This window comes from Tinamus guttatus, unplaced genomic scaffold, assembly GCF_059628265.1.
Source record: "Tinamus guttatus ecotype Peru unplaced genomic scaffold, ASM5962826v1 Tinamus_guttatus_pri_ptg001021l, whole genome shotgun sequence".
Taxonomy (NCBI): Eukaryota; Metazoa; Chordata; class Aves; order Tinamiformes; family Tinamidae; genus Tinamus; species Tinamus guttatus.
In genome coordinates this window covers 7,943-33,691 of record NW_028289555.1, presented here as the reverse complement: position 1 = coordinate 33,691, position 25,749 = coordinate 7,943, and the positions used below count along the sequence as shown (strand labels likewise).

Here is a 25,749-nt window from a genome sequence, read left to right as displayed (position 1 = left end):
TGCAGATTCCTGCCATACCGTCCCAGAGGCTGCTCGGCCATTCTTTGGTTCCCACTTGCTGCTGCAGAGAAATCTGATCCTTCCCAACTATGGGAGACACGATATTCTCGCCGCATCCAGCTTTTGTTGACATAATGGTACGTGCACCATCTCAGCCAGTGGCAAATTTTCTGTCTGCAGCAGCTTCTGCCTGGGTGACTACAATATTGTGGTTGAGGCAAGCAGTAAACTCTTGCTTCCCTTGAAGATGCAAATCTTCCTGTGATTGAGTCTTCTTTGCAAAGGTTGCCACAAGGAAATTCACTGTACCCTGCTTGGGACCATGGATAGAGAGGCAGCCTTGCATTTTTGGAGTTTACACACACTTGTAAGTGTTCAGTTTTCTCTTCTGCATGGCAGACTCCAATTGACGTCAGTGACAGCTTCACTCACAGCACAGGTACAGAAAATGCCTGAGGGGTCTCTCCAGCAGGAAATAAACAGCTGAAGCCTTTAGGGTGACCTATGAAATCATGGCTCTGAAGTGACATTATTTTCTGCTTTTTGCCAGAACCCACCATGGAGTGATAAATCGTGAGAAGCAGAGATAAAGGAAAACCTCTTTATCTCTGTATCTTTTTTTTTTTTTCCCTTCCCTGAAGAGCCTCTTAATTTTGTTTGTTTTTAAGATGGGATTATTCTGAGTTTTACATGCAAAGATTGTGCTCTTCTCCCAGTAAGTGCATTTACACCTGAAGGAAAATTGGAAAACCTACTGAGATTCATTGGCCAGCTTGAAATCATGTAAGAGTCTGAACAAGCATCACCACCTTTCATCTGAAGTAGTTTGGGGAGTTGATATCTTGGAGATACTAGCATGCCTGTGGAGACAAACACCCATCTTCCAAGCTTGTTTATAAGTTTAGATGCTTTCTCATTGACGACTTTTGATCTAACACAGGTTTTGTCTTTCTTCTTCTTCTAATGCACTGTAGAAATAATTTAGCAGGAGGTGGCAGTACCATGAGGTCTTACCCTGTGCTGGTGCAGATGTTGCTGGGCCAATCTCTGAAGGGCTAGCGCTATCCTGGGAGATGAAGAACATCTTCCAGGCGCTGCTTTGTGAACAGTGTGTCCTAATTGCCGACTGGGAATGGCCGACTGGCTTTCATTCACACAGGAAGGCTGCCCAGATAATAATACTGACTAAATCAGTTGCTCTTTAACCCTCAAGATTTATTAAATTTTGGAACACAGGGACTGTTACACCAGTCAAAGTCTTACTACTGTCCTATTACTAGTTTCCAGTAACTGAGTGTAACCAACACCAGATGCTCCAAGTAAATGCACAAGAAGACATTTAGTAGACAATTATAGTAGTTATAGTTTGCGTGTAAGAAAAACAACTTTATAGCACATTAATCATGAGTATTTGGCTTGTATCTTAGAACTAAAAATGCTATAAAACAGAAAGTGATGGTTAAGTAAAGAAATGATATCTGTATCTTAAATATGAACAATTAGGACAAGGAGTTCTTAAGATAGCAAGAAATCAAACCGGTTTGGGAGAACATGATGTGCTGTTCTTTTTCTAGATTGTGGACATAAGGCATTTGGCAGTGCTTATGTACAAACTGATTGGTGGGCAATCAGTTCAGTCGTTCCCCCCATGCAGTCTCGTCATTGAAACCCTCCACTTATTTGTGCAGGTCCTTTGCTTACCAGGGAGAGAGAGAAGTGCATTAAAAACTGAAAGAAAAATCCCCCGCGCAGTCACTTCTGATCATACCCTTCACTGTTGTTATTCTAAAAAGAGGAATAGAGAAGTACAAACAGAAAGTCCTTGTTCCATTTGCCTTCTTGCAGCATGAAGTTGCCATTTGTGCTTTCTTTGCAAAGAGCAAGTGATGAAACAACTGACATCTGAAGACAAAAAAAAACCCTGAGTTCCTCACCCCAGATTTTGATTGAAGGTCACCTTGCAGGTCTCTGCAGTTCAGACATGCTTCTATTATTCCTCCTCTAGCTATTTTCTTCCCCTAAATTAAATGACAAGTTATGAAACTTTGTGGTTTAGTTGTTATTAATGTAGTGAAAAATGATAATATCATGAGTGCATGTGGCAGAGCCTTCCCTCCTCTGGCTCCCAGCTCCCCCCATCAGCTGCTGTGGCTCTTCGCTGCATTTAACCGCTTTCAGAAGAGATTGGTTTCCGTTCTCAGACCTTCTTTGTCTCCTGGTGCAGCTGCTTGTTTCGCAGCACGGTCGGTGTTTGTGGAGATCAAACCCACCTCCAAACCCTCTTCTCCTCTCCTCTTCCTTTTTGCTGCTGCAAAGGTCATGTATCTGCCCATGTTTCTGCATCCACGCTGTGAGGTATCAGAAGGGAGAAAGGTAAACCATTAATAAAGGATGAGTGAAGCGAGCTGCAGAGTAGCAAATCCTGATCCTACATCCTGTTGAAGGGCAGGAGATTCAAACTGAGCCCTGAAGATCTTTTTATGTGTGTTTAAGAAGGCAGTGTGTAAATGCTGCAGCCCGATCACAAGAACACTCTTGCTTTTGAAGTGGGAAGGGCTGTGGTTGCACTCCACACTTATGGTTTTTGTTCTTCTTTGTGCGTGCATTTGAATGAACATACCTCCAGTCTGGGGGAAAAAAGTCTTCCCTAAACATCTGCAACATCATATCTCTGTGGTGGGAAGTAGTGGATTCCCAAGTCACGCTTCCCAGTGAGATCTGAGCTCATGTACTCCAGGTATGTATGTAAGCGTACCCATACGTCCTGGGAGAATGACATGGGAGGTCCTGTGTCATATCCCAGTGGGATGTCTAAGCTACCCAAAGGTGCCTGAAATACCTTTAGACTACTATGTTTAGGCAACTGAACAATTCCCTAGATTTCCTTCTGTGGGCCAACAACAGTCCCATTCTCTCCAGTTAATTCAGTGGGGTGAGAGTCTGCAGATTCACACCTAAATGAAGACACCTCCATGGAGATGGCTGAACGAAAACCAGGTGTTTAATCTCTCATGTAGCAAGAGGTAACCTCGATGGCTATTAAGCTCGTGCAAAGTAGGCAGCTGTGTTAGGCAGGCTGCTTCCAAAGGCACAGGATTTAATCTTCTAGACAGTCACCTACTGCCATTTGAGATGTCATGGCATATCCAAGACAAGCCTTCAAGACTACCAGATATGATACTTGCCTTAGGTGACACCCAGATCAGAATTGCTATATGCAGGCACCTAAACAAGATCGGATCTTTCTTAGGTTGGGATCCTGGTCGGTCTTCCGCTGATTTTGGTTTGGACATAGTGTTCAAGACAGGTCATGAGGGAACAAAGTAATCTGAGATGGGTTTTTTAACCTGTCAGTCTCTCCACAAAGTGATTTCAGGAAATACCTACATGTATGTCCTCTTCTGGCCAAGGAATTAGAGGCCTGAACTATTTAGACAGTAAGATTTTGCATGGATAGCAGACAATGCTGGACAAAAACAAACTTCAGAACATGGCCTAGGAACAAAGTGTTAGCAAGCCTTAATTTAGAGTTTCCCAAGTTAGATTTTATCCTGCTCCAATGTAGTTGCTACACCTAGAAAAAGGACATGGCACCTCCAACATCTGTTAAGACACTATAAAAGAGAAAGTGTGTCTGCAGAGGCATAACTCGAACATAGCTTGCTTTGGACCATAATAAATTCATCAGCCCTTACAGCATAAGGTGTTTGGAGAATTAAGTATCTGTCTCTATTGCCTGTGCACATTAGGCTCTGCACAAAATGCAACTGATTTTAGGTGTCTTCATTTTGGACTGAAACTCCTGGGTGTGAGTGGGCACTGCACATTGCATTTTGAGTAAGAATGTGCCAGAGTCCTTCTTAAAAAGTGTAGTTATGAATTATCCCATAGAAATATTCACATAATTTGGGAGAGTTTAGTAAACTGAAGTAATTTTGCTAGAATATTTTTCCCTATTCTGAATACTTTCTAAATGCTGCCCAGCAGCTTACATGGGACAAAAAAGTTAGTGCTTCCTGTAGGTGTCATGAAATCTTTATTATAAAGATAGAAATGTTGATTGCATTTTTGTAATCATTAGGGGAGACAGCAAAAGGCACCAAAATACCTCATTTACTAATGTCTATATGCAAGTAAGCTATTGCTTCAATAGCATCAAAAATGGTTAGCAGCTCACAGTGGTGCAGACCCTTGTAGCAACTCTTTCTTTCATCCACAGTAATAAGCAGTAAAAGTATTAACCTTTAATGAAAAATACAAGTCTACATATATTGATTTCAGTTTTGCATAGGATAAAGATATATGTAAAAAAATAAGAAAAGGAAGCAAATAAAAAGAAGTTGAGAAGGGGACCTCTTTAGAGGTGTTTAAAACTTTCCAAAAGTATTTCATTGTATGTAAAATGATGCTTCTCTTGGTTTTGCCTGTTATGTTCCCTTGCAGGCAGTACTGGTCCATCCCAAGTGCTATATATTCCACATGATCAATAATAAAGCGATGAGCCAGTAAAACATATGGGCATCATTTATGCCAGTAGTGGAGGTACTCCCTTTAGAATAAGTGCAGACAGCACCATACATGAAATACGGGCTGTATACGGACTGACTGTATGGTCTCCTAAGGAGGCAAAAAAAAGGAAAACAGACCCCCAAAGAAATAAAACTAAAGTCTCTATCAGTGATCCCAGGAGATGAAGTTTTTATCCTAAAAACAGTGACCACTGTAACCCAGTCCATGAATCATGGCACTTAAGCATAAGGAGTCACATTCCATGTTGACACAGACCTTCAGTAGTCCCATTAAATGTAATGGGGTTGCACAAGATGTAAATCACTGTAAAATATGAACCCTGATCTAATTTCTCTCGCTGAGATACATTGCTTCAAGGCAGTTGTTTCTAATTCGAGGCCACCAGCTAAAATTTTGGTAAAGCAGATTTGGGGGTTTTTTTGGTTTGTTTTTGTTTTTGTTTTTGAAATAAACAGTTCTAAATATTGGTAATTTTCAAAGAAAGGCTGCAGCTAGCAGATTTTTTCGTTTAGCATCTTCAGATCAGTCTTTCCAAGGCAAGAAGAGTTTTTTTTGCTTGAGATTTTAGCTCAGTAAGAAACTATGGGGTTTTACTGAACAGCCTGTATACAGAGAAGTATATCACCAGTGAAAGAAGTCAAAAAGCATTATTTGTGTTTATACTGGAGTACATTGGAAAGTAATATGCATGTTCCTGTGAAGAATCAGTGGTCCATTGCATTAGTTCTGTGGTATTTAGAAGGAAAATGACCTTTTTGGTGGAAACTGAATTATACTTGTGAAATATTCAGCAGGCACCATGGTATCTATTGCAAGAGGATGTCCTAATGTTTACAACTAGATGAGTGGCAGATTTCAAGCTACTAACAAGTAACTGTTAACCAATAGTTAAAAATATGTCTCAGTATGAGAAATAGTAACTAAATACAGTAAGTCTGCTTGTCTTCACCTTATTATTACTTCATCTGCGATTCTAGGAAAGAGCACCTTTTACCTACCCAGTGTCAAACATGAGAAATTAAAAGCAGAAAAGGCCTCCAAACTTTGGCCGCCTTTTTGGACATAAATGTGAAATCAGAACATAGTCAACGTTCTTGTACAAATTAGTTCTTTTTTGACATGGAAAAATGTCACAGCTCTTGCATTTTTTGAACAGATCACAGAGTTAGGGGCTTCGTAGTGTCGTGTAAAGAGCTGTCTGCATTTCCCATCTGGCCACAACTTGTGTCTAAAGATACTATGGTAAGGTTGTTTTTCTGTACAGAAGGTTGTGCTAGGTCACAACTGAAGTCATTAAATATTAGACCTTCATGTTTTCCCTTACTGAGCTTCACATAGAGCACTACCTGGCAAGGGAGGTGCATGGTATTATGGGGGTGGTAGGTCGAATATCCTTGTGCTTCTGAAAAAGCACTAAAACCTTGGTGGAGCTGTCTGAAACTTTCCAAAAATACCTCATCTGTAACAGAGGTGGAATAGTGGGAATATGTGATGCTGGGTGGGGGTTTGCAAGTTTTGTCAGTGTGTATTTGGGATGACTTGCATAACTGATTCATGGCTTCATCACTCATGATTAATGTGCTATAAAGTTACAGGAATGAAAATCTTTCATATGTACTCGGTGAAGCAGGAGCCCTGCAGAAAAGAGCGGTATGTGACCATGTAATTACAGTCCGTACCATTAATCTGTCTGCACAAATGGGCTGAATTAAGGTCATGCTCACAAACTCATCGAGTCATGAGATTTTTCAGGTTCTTGTCTTTGCCAATGCAGTGTTTTCCTGACTACTTCTTTTTTTTTTTATCACTTAGACCCATAATACAAATCAAAGCAATTACTTAAAAGCAGACACGTATAAAAATTAAGGGGAATGATGATAAGCAGTATGCATCTCCTTAGGCATGGTAGTGTGCTTTTTTTGTTTGGGACATGTTATTTCAACTGCCTGAGGTGTTTTTGCCCCTTACTTCTCAAGGGCAAGAGGTGAAAGCAGTTAAGTCAGTTAAAGACTGCAAATGGACTGTGTCTCCATTGCATTCATATAACAAGAGAAGACCTGTGCAAAAGCAGCCCCCTGTAGTGGAAGGTATTAAGGACAGGAGTTGGGATCTGCGCCTTTGAGTGTACCAGCTAAAACCAAAACAGGTGTATAGAGCAAAATTAAGGAAGCGCTATTATTTCTTTGCATTTTTGGAGAAAGCTTTCGCATTCAGTGAGATGTTTTCCAAAGTCTCAGCATCTTCTGAGAACACCGTTGTCAGTGCTTGGGTGCCACGAACTGAATTCAGTCCATAGAGTCTAATTATAGTCCATGGACCTCCAGTGGACAAGTTAGGTTTTTCACTGGCCTAATCACAGTGTAGAAACATCTTTTTCTGTCTCTTTTCTCTGGCCACAAAAACAGCCATGAGTGACTGTGTTCTTTAGTCAGGAATCTCAGTGAGGAAGGGTATTACATTCACTTGATTTCAGTGCTTATATAGGAGGTGGCCACTTCAGAAGCTTTGGCAAGTAACAGTGAAGTTCCTTGCCTGAAGACAAACAGAATATGAGAGAGTAAGGAATTCAGTCTGGATCTTTGAAATCCCTATGCAGTGTCCTTATCATAAAAATTTCCTTCTGCTGAATGAGCTGCTTCTTGTCCTTTGGGTTTGATTTTCCACTAGGTTAAATATGTTCCTTATTCATGTCTTAATAGCATTTCTCAGTACTACATTTGTTCCGACTAAGAGCAACAGTTCGTTGACTTATTGGAGATTCCTCCATTTCCCCTTGATGAGGAGGATGATAGCTAGCATGCAACTGCATTAAACTTTTAAGTATTTAAAAGTATGGCAGGCGCATGAAAGAAGGTGGGGAAGAGACAGTGGTAGTTAGAAGAAAGCTGCATGCTGGCTCCCAGTGAAGAGACCCCTCTCTGATATAGGATAGGTCCAAAGGACTGCCCTACCATACTCCGAAGAAAAGCTAATCCCTGAGATCATTATATTCACAGTCCTGCCTTGTGATCTTTATAAATCTGTCTCTGAACACAGAGGATCAGCATCCTAGTGGGATTGTCAAAACGCTTTTTTTTTGTATGAAAGCTTGGTTCAAAAGGAAACAGAGTGCTCTGAAGTGTCCATGAAGAAGCAACTGTCTGAAGATTTGCCTTATGAAAGATTAACTTGAATCCTTGTTATGTTTTTTGTTTTGTTTCTTTTCTTTTTTTTTACGAAAGGCTCTCTTTAAGGGCTCATGTTTTAAATGCTCACTGTTTAATTATTTATGCATTCTGAGCTGTGTTTTCTGCATGTGAAACTTGGCCGTGGTGCTAACCTTTTCCTTTCACGCTGCTGAAAGCACACACTGCATGGTGAGCAAAGGCATCTGAAGGATGAGCCTGAAGTTCCCCTGGAGAATGCATGGAGCAAGTGTGTAAGGCCTGTTAACTGTGTGTGTGAGATGGTTTATTTGCTTGGTTGCTTTAACCAGCGAGTGAAGGAACATGAAACAGAAGCGTGTTGGTTATATGGTTTCAGGCCTAGTTTAGGAATGAGAAGGTGTGACTTCTGCATTGGAACCTGTGTTGTACTTACCCTATTACCTGAAGTGCAGAGGATTAGGATGGTTTCTGTATGCCCTTCAAATCTCTCTCTCTCTTTTTTTTTTTTTTTTTGGGGGGGGGGTATATCTGTTTTTTCTTAAATGTATAAAAGTTAAATTTTATTTTATTTAAGAATTTAGTTATACTATGAGAAGAAGTATCTTCAGATGGGCTTACTAAGTCACCTCCTGCCAAAACGACACTTACTGCAGACTTTGATATCCAGGACATAGACCGTGCCCTGGCTTATTTCGCCTATGTTTCTAATGCAAGGAAAGTCAGGAATGGATAAGGATTTTGTAAGTTAGGCACTTATAAAGTGCTTAACTCTATCTGAGGCTTGTAAATGTAGGTCTAAATGCATATCAGAGAAGCTGATCCAGCAGCTCTGTGTAATTACTGAAACCCACCCTTGCTTAGTGTGCCACATCCTTGGCTCTGCCACTCTTGACCATCAGAGACCATCCCGGTAGGTCTTTCATGAGGCCTGTATCAGAGTTGCCTCGTTCTGCTTATGTGCAAGGAAATACTTCAAACAGCAGGAATTCTGAGATTACTGTAGAAACATGGAAGGAAAGACTGAAAAGGACAGAGATGGATGGCCTAGTAGTCTGTATTCCTATCATTGCACAATTGTTTCCTGTAGCGTTTTCTCCATTCCCTATTTTTTTTCTTTTTTGTCTAGTCGTACATGCTCAAAAAGTGGGTTTCCTGTTGCATTTGTAGTCTGCCCTATAACTTAATACATCTCACTGTCAGCAGGTTCTGATATTAAGCCTAAATTTTCTTTCATTTCATCCCTTTCCCCTGATTTGTGTTGCAAAAAGCCAGAAATCTCTGTAGCTGTTGATAGCATCATGTCTTGACTGAAAAGGGCGAGTTTTGCAGCCTTTCTGCATTCGATAGTCTCTGTTTTACTGAGGCTGCACACACGTTATCACTTGTACCTGCATTTGAATATAAAGATTAGCCTAAAACTGGGTAGAAGCTTTAAATGTTCAGTGCTAGCTCCCTGGGGAGGGAGTGTTTTCAGATCAAGTCAAACTTGACTTCTTCTGAGAGTGTATTGAAATCAGATATTGTCCCTTTTCCATCTGCAGAGCAATCTGCAGAATCTGGGCAAGTTTTCTCCAAGGGAGATGTCATGGCCTGTTGCGAAATAACTCTTCATTTTCCAAAACACTCCTGCAGCTCGATCTTTCCCATACATGGAGTCCCCTCTGTACAGCACATAGCAGCAATGATATCCGCTCTGTATATAGTGTCTGCATGTTTTCCTTTTTTTTTTTTTTTTTTTTTTTTTTAACGAGAAAATGGGATCAGGCATTTTGAAAGCACTGGTGTTTATTCCGGGAGAAATCCATCCAAGACAAGTGAACCGTCAACACCTACCTCTCAATAAACAACTGTCAGGGATTTGAGTAAATGAGGGCTGCATGTGTGGGTGTGTGTGTCTGTTGGCTATTTAATTACTCTGTGAGTCTGCTCGTATCCCTAGTAACCTTCATGTTTTCATTTGAGTTACACCACAGTCTTGCAGTTATTTTCCCCAAAGCATTGCTGGTGTTGTGACAAGATTGTCAGGTCCAACTTTGTTTGCTGCCCATGTCACTGTAGTGTGGGCAGAAGCTTTAACCAAGGTCGCTGTTACTTCCCTGGAGCGCATTGGAAGGGTTTGGGGTAGACCTAATTCCGTTTGGGTACAAACCCTCCCTTCACCTAAGCTCAGAAGGAAAATCCCCAAAATCTTCTCTGCTAGAGTTACTATTTTTATAGTTGTAAGAATTAGAAGCCACTGCCAAAATTGAGATTCTGTTTTGCCCTGTAATCACACAAGGAGGCTTCTCAGCCCACAAGGTGTCAACTCCAGATATAGACCAGAGCTCACTGAAGTGAGCGGCAGAGCCAAAAGCACAGTTGGTCTCCAAACTCCCAGGCCAGTTAGACCATGCTTACTTCCACAGTGGGGGCACAGCTTGACTGTGAGGAGTTAGAAATCCACTGCTTTAGGTAGGAGATATGTCATCAGGCAACCCCCACAGGTTCACTGTTCACTGCATTCAAAATGCATTTTCAAAGAACTACAAGGATCTCTACAAAACAGTATTAGGTGGAAATCCTGAAAGCTTTGTCAGGAACAGGTTGGGCCTCTGTACCTCTTAGCAGGGTAGAACTACACGAGGAAGACTTCTGTGAAGGTACAGTTCAGCGCTTAGAGTGTGAAATAAGTGGTAGGAAAGGTTTTAAATGTGCATTACAGGACACCCACATAATTGGGGATATATTCATCCTACCTCTCTTTAGATGGCTAATTTAGGTGCCTGAATTAGCCACTCAGGTGCTCTATATAATCAGCTGAGTGATTCAGCACACTCTGGTTTCCTCTCTGGAGGCCTCATTGGTTATATGGACGTCTGGATTGTAAAATCAGGCATCGAGAGAGGCAAAAGCTGCTTTCTCTTTAAATATTCCCTTCATCAATAAGAGTAAATGTAAAATATGTTACACATGGGGAAAAAATGCTAGGAAGCTTTGTTTCTCTTCTCTCCTCATCACTGGAGATAGTATATGTATCTGTTACATGATACTCATGTCCATCTTGACTGTTCCTTACCTTCTCCAGAGAGGGGGAAAAAAAGATAGATCTCAAGACCTGTAATCAGGGAAAACCCAAATTCTGTTCAACAAGCTGAGCAATCTGCAGCAGCAAAATTGCAAGAGCTGTGCACTGAACTAGACTCTTTGGCACTTTAAAGTGCACATTTTCGTTCTTTGCCCTTTCCATAGTATTCCATGGGGGCCACCCTTCTCAACTGCTGATAAGGTCGTGTGCAGGGTGGGTGATGAATCTGCACTGGTTTTAGAAGGTTTTCTGTCTGGTTGCAGAAAATATGCGTGCATCTATCCTTGAATGAAATCCTTAAAGGGAAAATATACAGGAATATGTGGAAGAAGAAATAGGAGCTAAAAAGTAATAAGTAAATATTTTATATAGGGTAAGAATAGGTACTTTATCTTTTTTGAAGCATATTTAAGCATTCACCAAACAGTCACTGTACCAATGACTTTAACATATGTAGCCTTTTTTTTTCAGTGTTTTGAGATATGCTGATTCAGGCAGAGACCCCCCCCGCCTACAGCTTGGAATGGGGTGGGAGCTGTATATGGGCTCCTGTGTTGAGCCCGTGGTGCAGCAACCGGAACAACAGAGAAATTTAGGGCAGGAAAAGACTAAATCAATACCTTCTTCAATACTGAAAAAAAAGGGAAAAACGCAAGAAAACGACAGCCAGTGTCAAAAACTGGTCCCAGTATTTCCCCTGTCTTCAGCTCCAGCATGCTCTGATGTTTTTGATCTGTTCTACAGCTGTCTGCAAGGTTTAGCTCATGATCAGGTGCATTCTGTGCCTCCTCATAAAGTTCAGAGTCAAAGCTCGGCTAAGCCCAATTTGGTGAGGAGAGAGTGAATTGGAAGGAACAGGAACATTGCACACACACACACACACAAATATATATCTATATATATATATCTGTTTGCTTGTACCTGCATTCAGCCTAGGCATCCTTACCTGTTACACCCAGCTCTGCTGTTTCAGTGGACCTCAACATTTTACAGCACCAGGATATACGGCAATGGAAATGAATTGTGGGGAAAAAAGAAAAAAACTCTGTTTTTGGTACCTAGGGTGAGGAAGAATCATTGGGATTAATCCAGGAATGAGGTGCATCTAGGGAGAGAAACTGATTCTAGGGGAAGAAAGAAGATATTCTGAACAGTGAGATTTATTACTCTGGGATATAGACTCCCAAAGGAAGGGGTTGAAGACACATCCATTTCTGGGATTGCTTAACACTAGGTTGGACAAAACACTGGAGAATATAGAGAGGATATATAGTCACCGATTTTTAAAGCTAGAAAGAGCCGTTGTGATCACTTAGTCAAACCTCCTGCATAACTCATACCAGGGGATTTGCCTAAATGTATTCCTGTTACAAGTCCAATAGCTGTCGTGCACTAATGCAGATGTGTTAGAAAAACACCCGGGCTTGATTTAAAAGACACTTCCAGTAATAGAGAATCCATTGCTATGATAGACTGTTCTCATGATAAATTATAATCCCTATTAAAAACGTGGGCTATATTTCCTATCTCAGTTTTCCTACCTTTAGCTTTGAATCATGAAATTGTCTTTTATCTGCTAGACTGAAGGACCTTCTGGGAAAATCTCTTCCTTGTTTAGATAGTGATAGTCCCTTTGATATCTATCTTAGATATCACCTCTTTCACCTGCGCTTTAGTTGATCTTCCTCTATGTCCTCCAGTACCCCTTAGAAATATTTACCTTCTGCCAATTCCGTCATACCAATCCTACAGAATAAGTTGTATTTTAGAAAAAAAGAGGCATAAATAACCTTGCTCCCTCAACAGTGGACGTGAGCACTTTCACATCTGCAATTTGTGCTGCCTACTTCTGCTTTAACCTGTGTGCCAAGTAGCTTGGACAGGGGTTTGCATCTTCGGTGTCAGTGTTTTTATAGAGTTGCTCAATGCGAGCACAAAGTCAGCAGTTAAGAGGAAGTAATAGCAGCAGTGGGAATGTTTCTGCTTTGTCAACATGTGCAGGGTGAAGAAATGTATTTAGGTCATTTAATAGAAGAAGGGCAATTAAAAGGGCAATGCTCTGAAGTGCTGGCAGTACCTGACCATCATTATATCTAGTCCTGATGGCTCTGCTCCTAAGTGTGTGGGTAGAGACCGTTGAATTTCAGCAAAGGCTGAAGAAGAGAATGGTTTTTCTAGACCAGACCATCCGAATAGGATCAGCAAAATCCTTACCCAGAAGAGATATCATTTTTTTGAATTTTGTTTTGTTCTGGGTGCTAAGCCCCGGCCTGAATTTGTACTAAAAGACTTTCCAGTCACTTATTCAGTCTATGAGTGAGGACCAGTGACTAAATAAACCTAATTTTATGCATAATTTCTTAGATGAACTCTTAGAGAAGTTCAGGGGTCAATTAAGCACAGAGTCTTGTTTGGAGTGCTCTGCAGATCTCTCTCTATCTGGGTTGTATTTGTGTCACTTCATGTGTTCAGACACCAAGTTCAACATTGGTCAAGGCATCTAAGTAATGCTGTGCTGTACCTTAATAAACAGTAGTTTGTCTGGTGGTCCTGTTTTGAAAAGGCCAGGAAAGTCTTGAAAGTATAAAATCAAGGGACAATTAAATGTTGGGTTGAGCTCCCAAATGGATTTCCGCTGGAGATTCACACTTAATAAAATCCAGAAAATTGCATTTTATTTTGGTACATAAATACTGGCAATGGGGCACTGTGGCATTTAGAAAGGAGAATTGCTCCACCAGAAAACTCACTTCAGCAAAATGATGCAGTCCAGTAGAGCCCCTTTTATGATCTGAGAAATGACTGTTTTTATAGCACACTAAATAAAACCTGCTATTCGAGCTGAGGGTTTATTAGTAAAGGTGATTTTGCCATAGGTGGGCAGGAAGGGAGGAATGAGAGATGAGTGTCAAAGCAGAGACATGTGTTTTTCAAAAAGTGATCAGCGATGCCCCAAGAAAGTGGGGTCACCTGTAATCACCTCGCCTGGCATCGCCGCAGAAGCATTTTCTGCTGTTGTTGTTGTTGTTGTTTCTTCAAAAGCTTATTGTTGCCTGGTGAAATTTTATACCACAGGGGAACTTTTGCTACGGGAACAGTGCAGAAGCTGACATGAGTGCATGGACTAAAGCAGGTGGTTTTGCGGAGGGAATGCTCCCTCAACCACCCTTCAGATGTGTTTAATGTAATCAGCGGAAGTTCTCCAGGAATTGCCTTGTGCAGTTAGTAGGAAAAGGGAAGAGCAAACATTTTCTTATCTAGCAGCAGTCAAATGAAAAATAGACTTAGATTGTACGCAGTGGTGAAGGGAGAGGATAACACTCAAGAAACTCCACCTACCTGGTAGCATTCTGCAAATCAGACAGGTTTTGTTGGGTGCCTGCCTAGACCGTTAGGACTGCCTGCGTGAAGTGGAAGGGAAGACAAGTGTTTCAGTCTCCTTTAATCAGAAGATAAGGATGTCAGTGGTGAAAAGGGGGAATCCCACTCTGTGAGCCTGATCTGCGACCAGCCTCCTTTGAAGCCTTCAGCACACGTGCCATCTCCTTCTGGTACATACCACACCGTTTGTCTAACCTCTTCCATCTGTCATGGGGAAGAAGTGCTAAGATGTAGGGGGAAGGATAGAAAGAAAACAAAATCCGGTGGCAGGAGAGGCAATTCCAGCTAAATAAAAGTCTTGGTGGCTTAGGCAAACTGTCCACCTTCACATTTTTGTTGAGGAGTGAAGTCTAACTATGGTAAGAATGGAACCATGCAGGTTCTCCTAGTGCAGTTTTGGGTGTACTTCTCAATCCTGCAATGAAACACAGCTAGCATACTGCATTCCTCAGTAGAATAAACCTTAAAACATCTCATATCCATATGATGTGCCTCATTTCTGTCACTCCTGTTCTCCTGGGCAGTCTCTGGTCTACATCACAGTGGTCTACCCAGTGGTTTACCCTGGTCTATTGAAATTTTTGAGTAAATAGCAGAGCTAGAAATCTATCCCTTTGACCTTATTAGGCCAATTTTCCAAAAGGAATGAGTCTCCTCCATTTGCTTCAGATCACCAAAGTTCACCTCTTCAGCCTGAATTTGCTCCAGTCACAGGAGATGCTTTTACTAAAGTTGTGATGTGAGACTTGGCTTTTAATGCGGTGAGATGAGAGGACATTCTTTTCCTCCAACATATTTGATCTCCAGCATGAGTTTTCATGACCCAGATGAACCAAATAGACATTCTGGCAGATCTGGGAATTTTTTTGCTTATGTTGCAGCACATGCAATACTTCATGTTAGATCTTAGCTGGAATCAGGATGCTTTGAGAGAATCAATCTGGCGGTCAGTAACTGCTAAATGAAGTGCATGCTAAAAGAGCGATGAGCTAACTGACTGGAGCTCACAGCTTTTATGAGCTTCGCTAAATGCCTGTTTTCAGGTGAATTCAGCATCTCCTTGACATTTAAGGACTCAATTTATAATCAAATTATTTAACTCTAGTGGAAAGAATCACTGGCCTCGATGGAAAAGCCATTTATAACTCCCCAACCCCTTGGAAGAAAAAGTATTCAGGGTAAAACTGCAATTTCTATAATAAATGGAGGATAAAAGAAATCTTTCAATGCAAATTAAGCTCTGCAGGCTTTTAAAAATTATAGGAGAAACTTACAGAGCACAGATGCTCATTCTTATTTCCAATTTAGTAATCCGAGGAGTGTTCAAGCGTTAATGCTGTTGACAAGACCCCAAAGCTTCAGGAGAGAGATGGCATGTTATGGCTTGTGCCCAGGCTGTCCTGCCATTCTTCTGTTCTTTTATGTGGGCCAAGTCGAAACACACATTGTCCCCAAAACCTTAACATTTGCAAAGCCTGGACCAGTGAGACATTTTGCTCCATGAGCTGCATGGATGTAGCGCCGGATGGGAGCGCTTGCTTGGGGATCCTCACCCCTTGGGGATCCTCACCCTGGCTGGAGACCAAGCCAAGGAGTAAGCCAGGGTTATCTTGACAGATGAATGGGGCAAAATTGTCTTTGTCCCATTCTCCCGCACCTTAGCTGGTGCCCAACTGTTCACTCCCAACTGCTTAAACAGATCCAGCCAACTGTGTTCTGCTTAACCCCAATACCAAAACCACATTTTCATGCCAGCGGTGATGGGCTCTGTGTGGGAGATGACAGAAAAATCCCATTGTTTAGAGTTTTCCCAGACTCATGCTTCATATGGAGCTCTCAAAAAACCTAGGTTTGTTTAAACAGTTGATAAAGAAAATATGCACCCGAATGTGTCTATCCCGTTGCTAAAGGAGTGAGTCAACTCCCAGCTCCAAGCTAGACTCCTGCCTTTGGGCAGTCGCTGCAGCCTCCTCAGATAAAATCCTATGTCCTTGCACCTGGAAAACAGAAGCATCTGAAAACCAGCAAAAGATTGACACAGCCCATAAATTGTCCTGGTTAAACCCTGGAGTGAAATTAATTTGCAATAACTGCGAAACTTGTAAGCTGCTTAGACGGTCATGATGCCTTATCAGGAACACATGAATAAAATACAATTTGCAGCCACTTGAGCATCTTTGGACCTTTAAATACTCTGTGCCTTGCTATGTCTTTTATTTAAAGATGAATGTCTTAGGTGATTAGCTGCCAAACAATTACAGAGCAAAACACAAAAAAAAACCCTGCAACATCACCCGTTTCATCAACAACCTTATTTTTCTTAACCGTACCCATGATATGAATAGCGATGTGCAAGAAATCGCAAGAAATAACAAGTCCAACATTTCCCTCAAATTTCAGTGTTTCTCTGCTGATGTTAATATACAAGAGGAGACAAAGCGTAAATCTGGAAGGAGCCCCAGCAGCTCCAGTGAAGATCCTCCTCATTTATGCAGGCTTAAGAGCGCGCGTGCGGTGTTTGTGTTCGGGGAGCGGACACAAACAGGCGATGCTTTGCTTTTTAATTAACCCACTCCCAGCCCATGCTGCGCCGTGCTCTCGAGGGCCACCCTGCAGCTTTCCGTTAATTCCTGCCGCTCTTCTGATTTCCAGGGAATGAGCCCAGCTCCTAGGAAGGCAGCATCTCTTGGGCTTTACATGATTGAAGGCTTAGAGATTTGAGGAAGCAAGGAACTCTGGGAGCAATAAATTTTGACAAAACTCCTCTGAAAAATCCCCCGTCTTTGGGATGATAACCATGAATTTTGTCTTAGTGCCTGTTGACATGTTATTTTGGATCTGTTTTAATTGGAATTAAGCCCCTCTGGTGGCTGTGCAGTAGCCGTGGTAGGGTCTGGTCTCTCACAAGATGCTACTTGCCATCCCAGCAAGCACTATATGCGAGTTCATGTTCCCGTTGTTGGAGCCACTGAGCTAATGAGCTTCCTGAAACCATTACAGCCACCTACTATGATGGACTGGCCTGACTGGATGGCACTTCCCCTCCTATAAACAAACCATGTCTCATTTCATTAACTGATAAACCCTTCAAGCCATCAGGCCAGAGATAAGTTGACTCTGAGTCAACTTGGAGTCCCTTCTGCTTGACATCTTTTGCTTGCCAAGTAATGCAGGTTCAGTGCGCTCACCAGGTTCCATGAAATACCTCCAACCTCTAGCTCTGCTGATGGGCTTCAAGTGAGCAATTTTCTGCCATCCCGTTGGGACACGAGAGGAAGTGCTGGGTTTCAATTTTGAGCAAAAGTATGATCTGAGCCAGGATTATTTATTCATGTGTTGGAGCTGAAAGATCTCAGTTTTCTTTTCCTACCAAAGAGTTTTCTCCTCCAGTAACATGTTTTCATGCATGTCTAGGAAGCAGAGACTGAAAAGAAAGTTTTTCAAGAGGAACAAATTGCCTGGAGTTTCTCCAGTTTTTAGGAATTCCACATGAAGCATCCATGCAGAGTTTCCGGAAGTCAGCTGCCCATTGCATTTTCCACCTAACCTCCGAGCACCCAAATCTGTTCCCTCTCTCCTGAATCTCTGACCTTTTGCTAAGCACCATAAGCCCATTTTCAGCACTGTCCAGGGCACTTCTGAGTATAGTTCTATGTTAATGCCTGTACCATAGTTAATTCTGGTACAAATTTAGCCTGGGCTTTGCTCCGAGCTCTCTGAATGGAATGAAGGTCTGGTTTGCATGCAGTATATCTGGTTTAGCAGAGTGCTGTGCCTGAGCTAACCTCCTTCCTCACATGGCTTATTGCTTTGGAAACAGCTTCTCGCAACCAGCATCCTGCCAAGCCAGGCAAAGCGGTGCTAACATCTGCATACCTCCAAGCAGCCACAGCTTCACCCCATTGATTTCCAATGAGACGCTATCTCCTGGCTGCCAAAATTGCTTCCAAAAGCAGGTTAGAAGCTCCAGGACTGCAGAGAGGTTATGCACATTGTTCTGCACAGCTTTGCTCTCGCTGGAGAGGCCAGGGTGGCCCCGAGATAAAAGCAGACGCTTCCCGAGACTCTGATTCTGAGTGACATGATTCGTTTAGGAAAGCTTTTCCCCTTTCCCTTTCTTTCTTTTTCTTTCTACTCCCAACCCATGAAGGCGATAACAAAGGACGGTATGTCCCCGGAGCACGCTCTGATGTGTCACTGCGGATGCCAGTCCCCACAGACGCTCCCAATGTTATTAATTTTTAAAACAAACTTGCTGATTGAGGTTCTGACTGCCTTTAAATTGTCTCTACAAGGAGACTGTGTACTAATTAACCCACAGAAACAATCAATGATGTACCTTTTTCAAGTTTCAGGGTGATTAGAATATGAAAATGAAGAGCACAATGGTGCAGATGTTTTAAAATCACAGCAGACAGCAATTAGTGACATGGGAACCAGCTGCTTATCTCTCCAGATAAAGCCTCTTAATAGGGAATTACACTTGAGGAGCCATTACACAGATGGATCTGCGAATGATTTAAAGAGGGGGCGTTGCAGTGTTAACTTTGATTTGCAAGCCAGATTCCTGACAAGCTGTGTGCACTTTACCTCTGGAAGAAGGTGCATTTGGAGCAGGGTGGTGCCGTGCTCCATGAGTGATTTTTTTGCCAGGCATTGGGCTGTTATGCGTATATTTTGTAAATTATATCCACTTTGATGCATTTTATGCATTTTTTTAATAACCTCCTCCCCGCCTTTTTTTTTTTTTTTGTCTGGCTGATTGCTGACATCTCCTCATCTCCTCCCGTTTTTTGCTTGGGGACTGGAGGCAGCGTCTGGATGCAGAATGGCCCTTTACAAGAAAGCGATGAGGCTGGGTACAAGAGCAAGCGCTTCTGTGCAGAGTGTCCCTGCAAGCTGGATGCTGCTTGCAGAGGAGAGTGCTGCTCATCATGACATGGTTTCATTCTCCGTTTTGCTGGGAATCTGGGCAGAGTCTGTATAGGAGCAGGTCTGCAAAGGCAGACGCAATGCTGTGAGCCATCTCCTTTCGTGAAGATGGACTTCAAGAGCCTGTATGTGGGACTCCCAACCACAACCACAGGTCCCAATCACAGGTTCACCCAGCACTGCCAAACCTGAGCACTAACACTCAAGTTTTTGCATTGAAGTCAATCAGAGCAATAGGAATAGGATTCAAGCTTTGTTTCTGTAGCCTTTTCCTAGGCTGGCTTATGTTGCTCAAACTTATTGCAACTTATTTCAGTTGCAAGAACTCTTAAGAGTAGACTTTTCCATTTTTCCCAGAAAAAGTCTGTTCATGGTGCCAGTCATGCTGGGATAGGAGTTCAGTGCAAATCAACAGCCCGTTGTTCAGAGCTGCAGTGTGTTCAGAGAATGAAGATGCAGCCATCAGTGGGGCTTGGAAGAGCTTGGCAGGAGGCTTAGACTGATTTTGTATTAATTTTCAAGCTCTCAGCTCTTGGTCGCAGCACCTTTGGCCTGTGATGCTCACCCAAGTTGGCACCATGGATGACCCAGGCCCATTTTTCTCGTGGATTATACAATGGACCTGTAGCCTGCGATGCTACAGCAATGGCAAGGTTATCGTCGGGGATCTGCTGCCTCATCACTTTATAGCACGCAGCACAAGGAGATGAGGCCAGAGGAGCTAAGCAATATAGCAGCATTCATCTCCCATACGTTGTTGGCTGCAAACTCTTATTAACTGCCTTTAAATATAGATTGGAGATGATTGCTGCTCTTAAACTAGAGCAGTGCGCATGCAGCGGTGATGGAAGGAGCAGGGTGTTGCCAGCATGTGATGTTTTCCCTCACTGTTGGGACCCTCTCTGTTTTCAAAAGGGATTTTTTAGGTCATTTAGTTTTACAGCTCGGCATTTGGGGAGGAAGTTGAGTGTGAAGAGTTGCTGGGATTACAAATCCCTACAGGAGAAAGCTGGTCCCATGTTGGTGCAGGACCAGGACAGACCTCAGATGTTTGCGAGATAGAAATTGTGGTGGCTGGGGAATACGATGTTTCATTTAAAAATAAAATAAACAATAAAGTAAAAAAAAAAAAAAAAAGAAAAAAGAAAAAGTGAGGCAGCTCACAAGCAAAGCGGTAGCACAGGCACTGTCCCTACCACGGGCGCCGCGTGGTGGCTCCAGTGTGGGAGGTCACTTCTACAAGGAGGAACTGATTCATTCTGCAAGGTCTGTTTATGCTTTCGGCTCTTTTCTCAGGCTGGGAGGAATAAAAAACGGGTGTCACAAGCCCACGACATCTGCAGTCCTACCACAGCTGCATGCTTTCATTTTCTCACTCCACAATTCCTGGAAATCTCTGCTTTCCCTGAGCGTAGCTGGTCCATATGCCCAACAGCTGAGCTATCCGCAGGATTTAAGAGTCCCTGGTCTCTCCTCAGACAATGGACCAAAACAGCTTCCTCCTTGCAGTGTATTCCAAAAAGGCCCCATGTCTGTTTTTATATCCACACTAAAGATGGATCATCATCAAGTTTGCCAATAACACGTGTATTTACTGGTCGCTAAATAATACACTGTGGGCTCGGGGGTGGTTAACACCTTTCAGCTCCCTCTGAAGTCACTCGAATGCATGGAAGCCTTTCTTCCCAGAGACTCAGAGCTCAAAACTCTTGTTCCTTCCTGGATTGCATGTTTATTTTGAGGAACCCATCATTTATTTGGTGTTCAGAATGGTGTAATTGCAATAACAGTTTATGGGGAACAGTTGTTTTTGATGTACATGTATGAAATAAGTTTCACAGTTTTACACAGATTAAAAATAATAATATAACAGGGAAAACAAATGGATAGAAGAGGTCAGTTTGTGAAAGCAAAATGAGTTTGTTCAGTTTTAAGAAAATTCTGAAAAGATTGCAGCAATAATAGACATAATTTCTCCATCTGAAGGAGGGCCACCAAGAGAAAGTACTTTCTTTTGCTCTGAAATAGTTTTCAGTGTAATTTTGCCTGTTCTGTAACCCCTGTGGTTTGAAGGGCTGCTGTCGGATTAGAAAGCGTATTGAAAATATCTCTTACTGACATTGCAAATAGCAGATTATTAAAATGGGAAAGCGAGTAATGCAAATCTCAAACCTGCCAAGTTTGCCTTACACACTTGACACTATGCATATGATTTTCAGACTAACTTTGCGGGGATTACTCCTATGTGGGAATTTAAGCAATAAATCTTCACAGATTCAGGTTTTGTAGGCAAATGAACCTGTGGGTTTCCCTCTTGTTTGTAATCACTTCCTAGATAAGTTTACGGTTTTTGTTGCTTACAACAATAAGCTTAATTCTTCCGTTTTTGAGCTGCCCAATGCATTGAGTTCTGGGAGGGATTATTTTTAAAGAAAAACGGGTTTCTCACCAGGAGGCTGGTTTGTAGCATCCATTGAAAGGAGTATTTTGCTTGTGTTTTAAATTAAAAATCAATAGAGTATGTTTCCTTAGCAATTTAGCATTTATGGAAGTATTTCCATTGTTTTAGAATGGGAAAACAAAACAAAACTTGTTTACAATGCATAAATCTAAATGTGAATTTGATTCCAGTATAAGAAAACTTCATAAAGACTCCTAACCTTTAAGAGGACATTGCTTGAGAAAAGTTGTTGTTCCCTGGACAAATAGAGTTGTAATTAGCGATAATGATTATACCAATAAGCTAAGTTTTTTTTCCTTTTTTTCATTTTCTTCTCCCTTTCAGGTTTATGACAGGCCACAAAAACATTCTGCTCTGCACTATGATCCGGGTCTCCAGCAAGACTTCACCGGTGATACCTTAAAGTCAAAGCACCAGCAGAAAAGCAGTAACCAGCACCATCTTGACTGGTCAGCAAGCTCTGATACTGGATCCACTTCTCAAAATTGTTTTGTCAACACAGAATGTGGTCGAGAAGCTGTTAATGCCACCAAGGTCCCCGCTCCGGAGCCAGTTGTCTCTTACAACAAATCTCAAGTAAAGAAGTCCTGTGCTGGAAGCACGTGGGGACAGCTCTCAGCCAGCAGTAAAGAGCTTGCCATGTCCAGCGTAGTCCCGTCACCCAACAATATTGGTGCAGCCTCCCAACCTAGCAGTGCTTCTGAGTGCAACGGGCTTTTGCCTCTCGTCGATCCGGAGGGAAGTGTGCAGCTGGAGGTGCCTGATCAGCCCACAGGGACTGGCAAGAAGAAGTCCAGCAAAAAAGACTTGCTAAGTCAAACCATCCAAACCACAGACATCGAATGGGTGAAGAGTGCTCAGAAAGCATTTGAAAGCAAAAGCCATGACAGCATGGATGGGAAAAAGGAGTGTTACTCAATGGATAGTGTGTTAGACACATTGTCCACAAAGCAGAATCCCTGTTCTGCTAGCAGTTCTGAAAGTGACACCAGTCACGTACGAATTACTATCCCAATAAAGTCTCCAACAACAGATACATCTGGCCACAAAAGGAAAAAAAGGCAGTCTACAAAATCTTCCACAGAGAAAACAATCCAGGAGAAGAGCCTGTCTTCTGGACTTCCTTTGAGCAGTGAAGTAGTAAACAGGACTAGCTTACAATCAGAGGGGAGTAAAAAAGATCTTCGAGCTACAAAGCCAGGAAAAGTGATTGAAAACGAGTCCCCTTTAGGAGCTATTGAAAGCAGTGTGCTCACTGACAAAGCTTGCCCCAACAGTGCCACTAGGCTCAGAAAATCCATAGCTGTGACATCCACGCTACTACCTACTGATCTTCCCACTGCTAGCAAATTATCTGAGGTCCAGCACCCCAAACTTGCAGCTAAGCGGAGGTGGACCTGCAGCAAACCTAAATCTATCCTTCGGGAGGCCTCCATGGCAACATCGGAGAAGCTGATGGTGGAGCCTCCTTCAGCCTATCCTATCACGCCATCCAGCCCTCTGTATACCAATACAGACAGTCTTACTGTGATCACACCTGTCAAGAAAAAAAGAGGACGACCAAAGAAACAGCCTTTGCTCACTGTTGAAACAATTCATGAGGGAACCTCCACCAGCCCAGTCAGTCCAATCAATCGTGAATTTCCAGGAACAAAGAAAAGGAAGAGGAGACGGAATCTAGCCAAGTTGGCCCAGATGGTCCCAGGAGAGGACAAGTCCATCAGTGAGCTCAAGTTTCACAAAAAGGTTGGGAAGCTTGGGGTCTTGGATAAGAAGACCATCAAGACCATTAATAAAATGAAGACCCTCAAGAGGAAGAATATTCTCAATCAGATCTTGTCCTCCTGCTCCAGCAACATAGCTCTGAAAGCAAAAGTTCAGCCACCATGTAGTGCTGGGCCAACAACCATTGATGCCAGACTAGGGAAGCAGATCAATGTCAGCAAGAGAGGGACTATCTACATTGGCAAAAAACGGGGCAGAAAGCCCAGAGCAGAGCTGCAGCCTCAGCCAGAAGAACCTAAGACAGCCATCAAGCACTCAAGGCCTGTTTCCAGCCAGCCAGAAAACCCAGCAGTGCCTTCCAACCTGCAGTCACTTGTGGCATCGTCACCAGCAGCTATTCATCCACTTTCAACACAGCTAGTGGGGACTAATGGCAACCTTAGCCCTGCAAGCACTGAAACAAATTTTTCAGAGTTAAAAACTATGCCAAATCTTCAACCTATCAGTGCTCTTCCTACAAAAACCCAGAAAGGAATGCACAGTGGAACTTGGAAGCTGTCTCCACCCAGGTTAATGGCTAACTCACCTTCCCACCTCTGTGAAATAGGTTCTCTGAAAGAAGTCACGCTGTCTCCGGTGAGCGAGTCTCACAGCGAGGAAACCATACCAAGTGACAGTGGGATAGGTACGGACAACAACAGCACTTCTGACCAAGCCGAAAAGAGCTCCGAATCCCGACGGAGATACTCTTTTGATTTCTGCACCCTGGACAATCCAGAGGCTATCCCATCTGACACCAGCACAAAGAACAGGCATGGTCACCGGCAGAAACATCTCATTGTTGATAACTTTCTCTCTCATGAGAGCATTAAAAAGCCAAAGCACAAGAGGAAAAGGAAAAGCCTGCAGAACAGAGATGACCTCCAGTTTCTGGCAGACCTTGAGGAACTCATCAATAAGTTTCAAGTTTTCAGGATTTCCCATAGAAGTTACACATTTTATCATGAGAATCCGTATCCCAGCATCTTCAGGATTAATTTTGATCACTACTACCCTGTGCCATATATTCAGTATGACCCATTGCTCTATCTTCGCAGGACCTCTGACATGAAGTCTAAGAAGAAGCGTGGTAGACCTGCCAAAACCAATGACACCATGACAAAGGTGCCTTTTTTACAAGGGTTCGGTTACCCTATTCCCAGTGGGAGTTACTATGCACCCTATGGAATGCCTTACACATCAATGCCTATGATGAATCTTGGTTACTATGGTCAGTATCCAGCTCCTTTGTACCTGTCTCACACGCTCGGAGCGGCTTCCCCGTTTATGAGACCTACCGTGCCCCCACCTCAATTCCATGCAAGCTCTCATATGAAGATGTCCACCACTGCCAAGCATAAAGCGAAACATGGAGTGCACCTGCAAACACCTGTGGGAATGGGCCTTGGAGACATGCAGTCCTCTCTGGCCCCTCCAAAGGTTGGAGGGACAAGCCTTTCAAGTGGCCGACTTCACAAAAGAAAACACAAACATAAGCACAAGCATAAGGATGAACGGATACTGGGGACACACGAAGATCTGAGTGGTCTCTTTGCTAGCAAGTCCACCAGTTTCTCCAGCCATGCGATCAATGAAAGGCTAAGTGGCTCAGATAAAGACCTCTCCTTGCTCAACGAGAAAAGCAAGCATAAGGAGAAGCAGAAGCACCAGCATTGTGAAACCGGACACAAAGGCTCGAAGAGTAACTTTGAAGTGGATACGCTGTCTACGTTATCGCTTTCTGATGCTCAGCAGTGGACACAGAGTAAAGATAAAGGTGACTCAAGCAACGATCCCATTGACTCTTGCACGAAGAGATACTCTGGTAATACGGAGAGTAATGCAAGGTCAGAGTCTCTGGACATGTTTGGTGAAATGAATTCCTCGAGTGACAAGCGGGACAATGATGCCAGTGGGAGTAAAAGAAGAAGCTTTGAAGGGTTTGGAACTTACAGGGAAAAGGACATTCAGCCTTTCAGGATGAATAGGAAGGACAGAAGCTCTTATGATTCTCCAGCCTCTTCAGGTAGGCTCCCATTTATTCTATTTCATTTTATTGCATTTTTGTTTTATGCTGAGCAAAAAGAAATTTGCTATTTTCAGCAGCTTCTTTTCTGTGTCACTTACTTCTCTGGTTTTCTGTAGTGGACTCCCATTTTCCATCCAAGCTTTGGAGAGACTGCTGAGGTAGTTGACTGCACATCAAGCCAAAACCTTCAAAAGGCTTTCAGTTTTTATACATTTTTTATATAATTATTTTCCTGCCTTTTCTTGTTTACCCTTGCTTGTGGCACCTCTTCTATAAATCTCTGCATTGGGTTCTGCAAGCGAAACAATTTTAACATCTTTTGGCAAAGCAAACATCCGTCTTACTGGAATTGAATTTCTCCGGGCAGAAATTGTGACCTGGCCTTGGGGAATATGGAGTCACAGTATGGAGCAGTGATTCTCCTCTTTGGTCCCTGAAGTGG

The 25,749-nt window shown here is 42.7% G+C and overlaps 1 protein-coding gene across 1 annotated transcript in view; it reads left to right on the top strand.

The window, feature by feature from the left end:
* LOC104568750 (SET-binding protein-like) overlaps positions 1 to 25,304 on the top strand; it is a gene marked incomplete at both ends in the record, with an annotated part of 122,691 nt that extends 97,387 nt beyond the window's left edge. Inside the window, one exon of the mRNA XM_088538344.1 lies at positions 21,839 to 25,304. Coding sequence (XP_088394470.1) covers positions 21,839 to 25,304 — 3,466 coding nt within the window. The remainder of the gene's footprint in view (positions 1 to 21,838) is intronic.
* Positions 25,305 to 25,749: the final 445 nt, after the last annotated feature.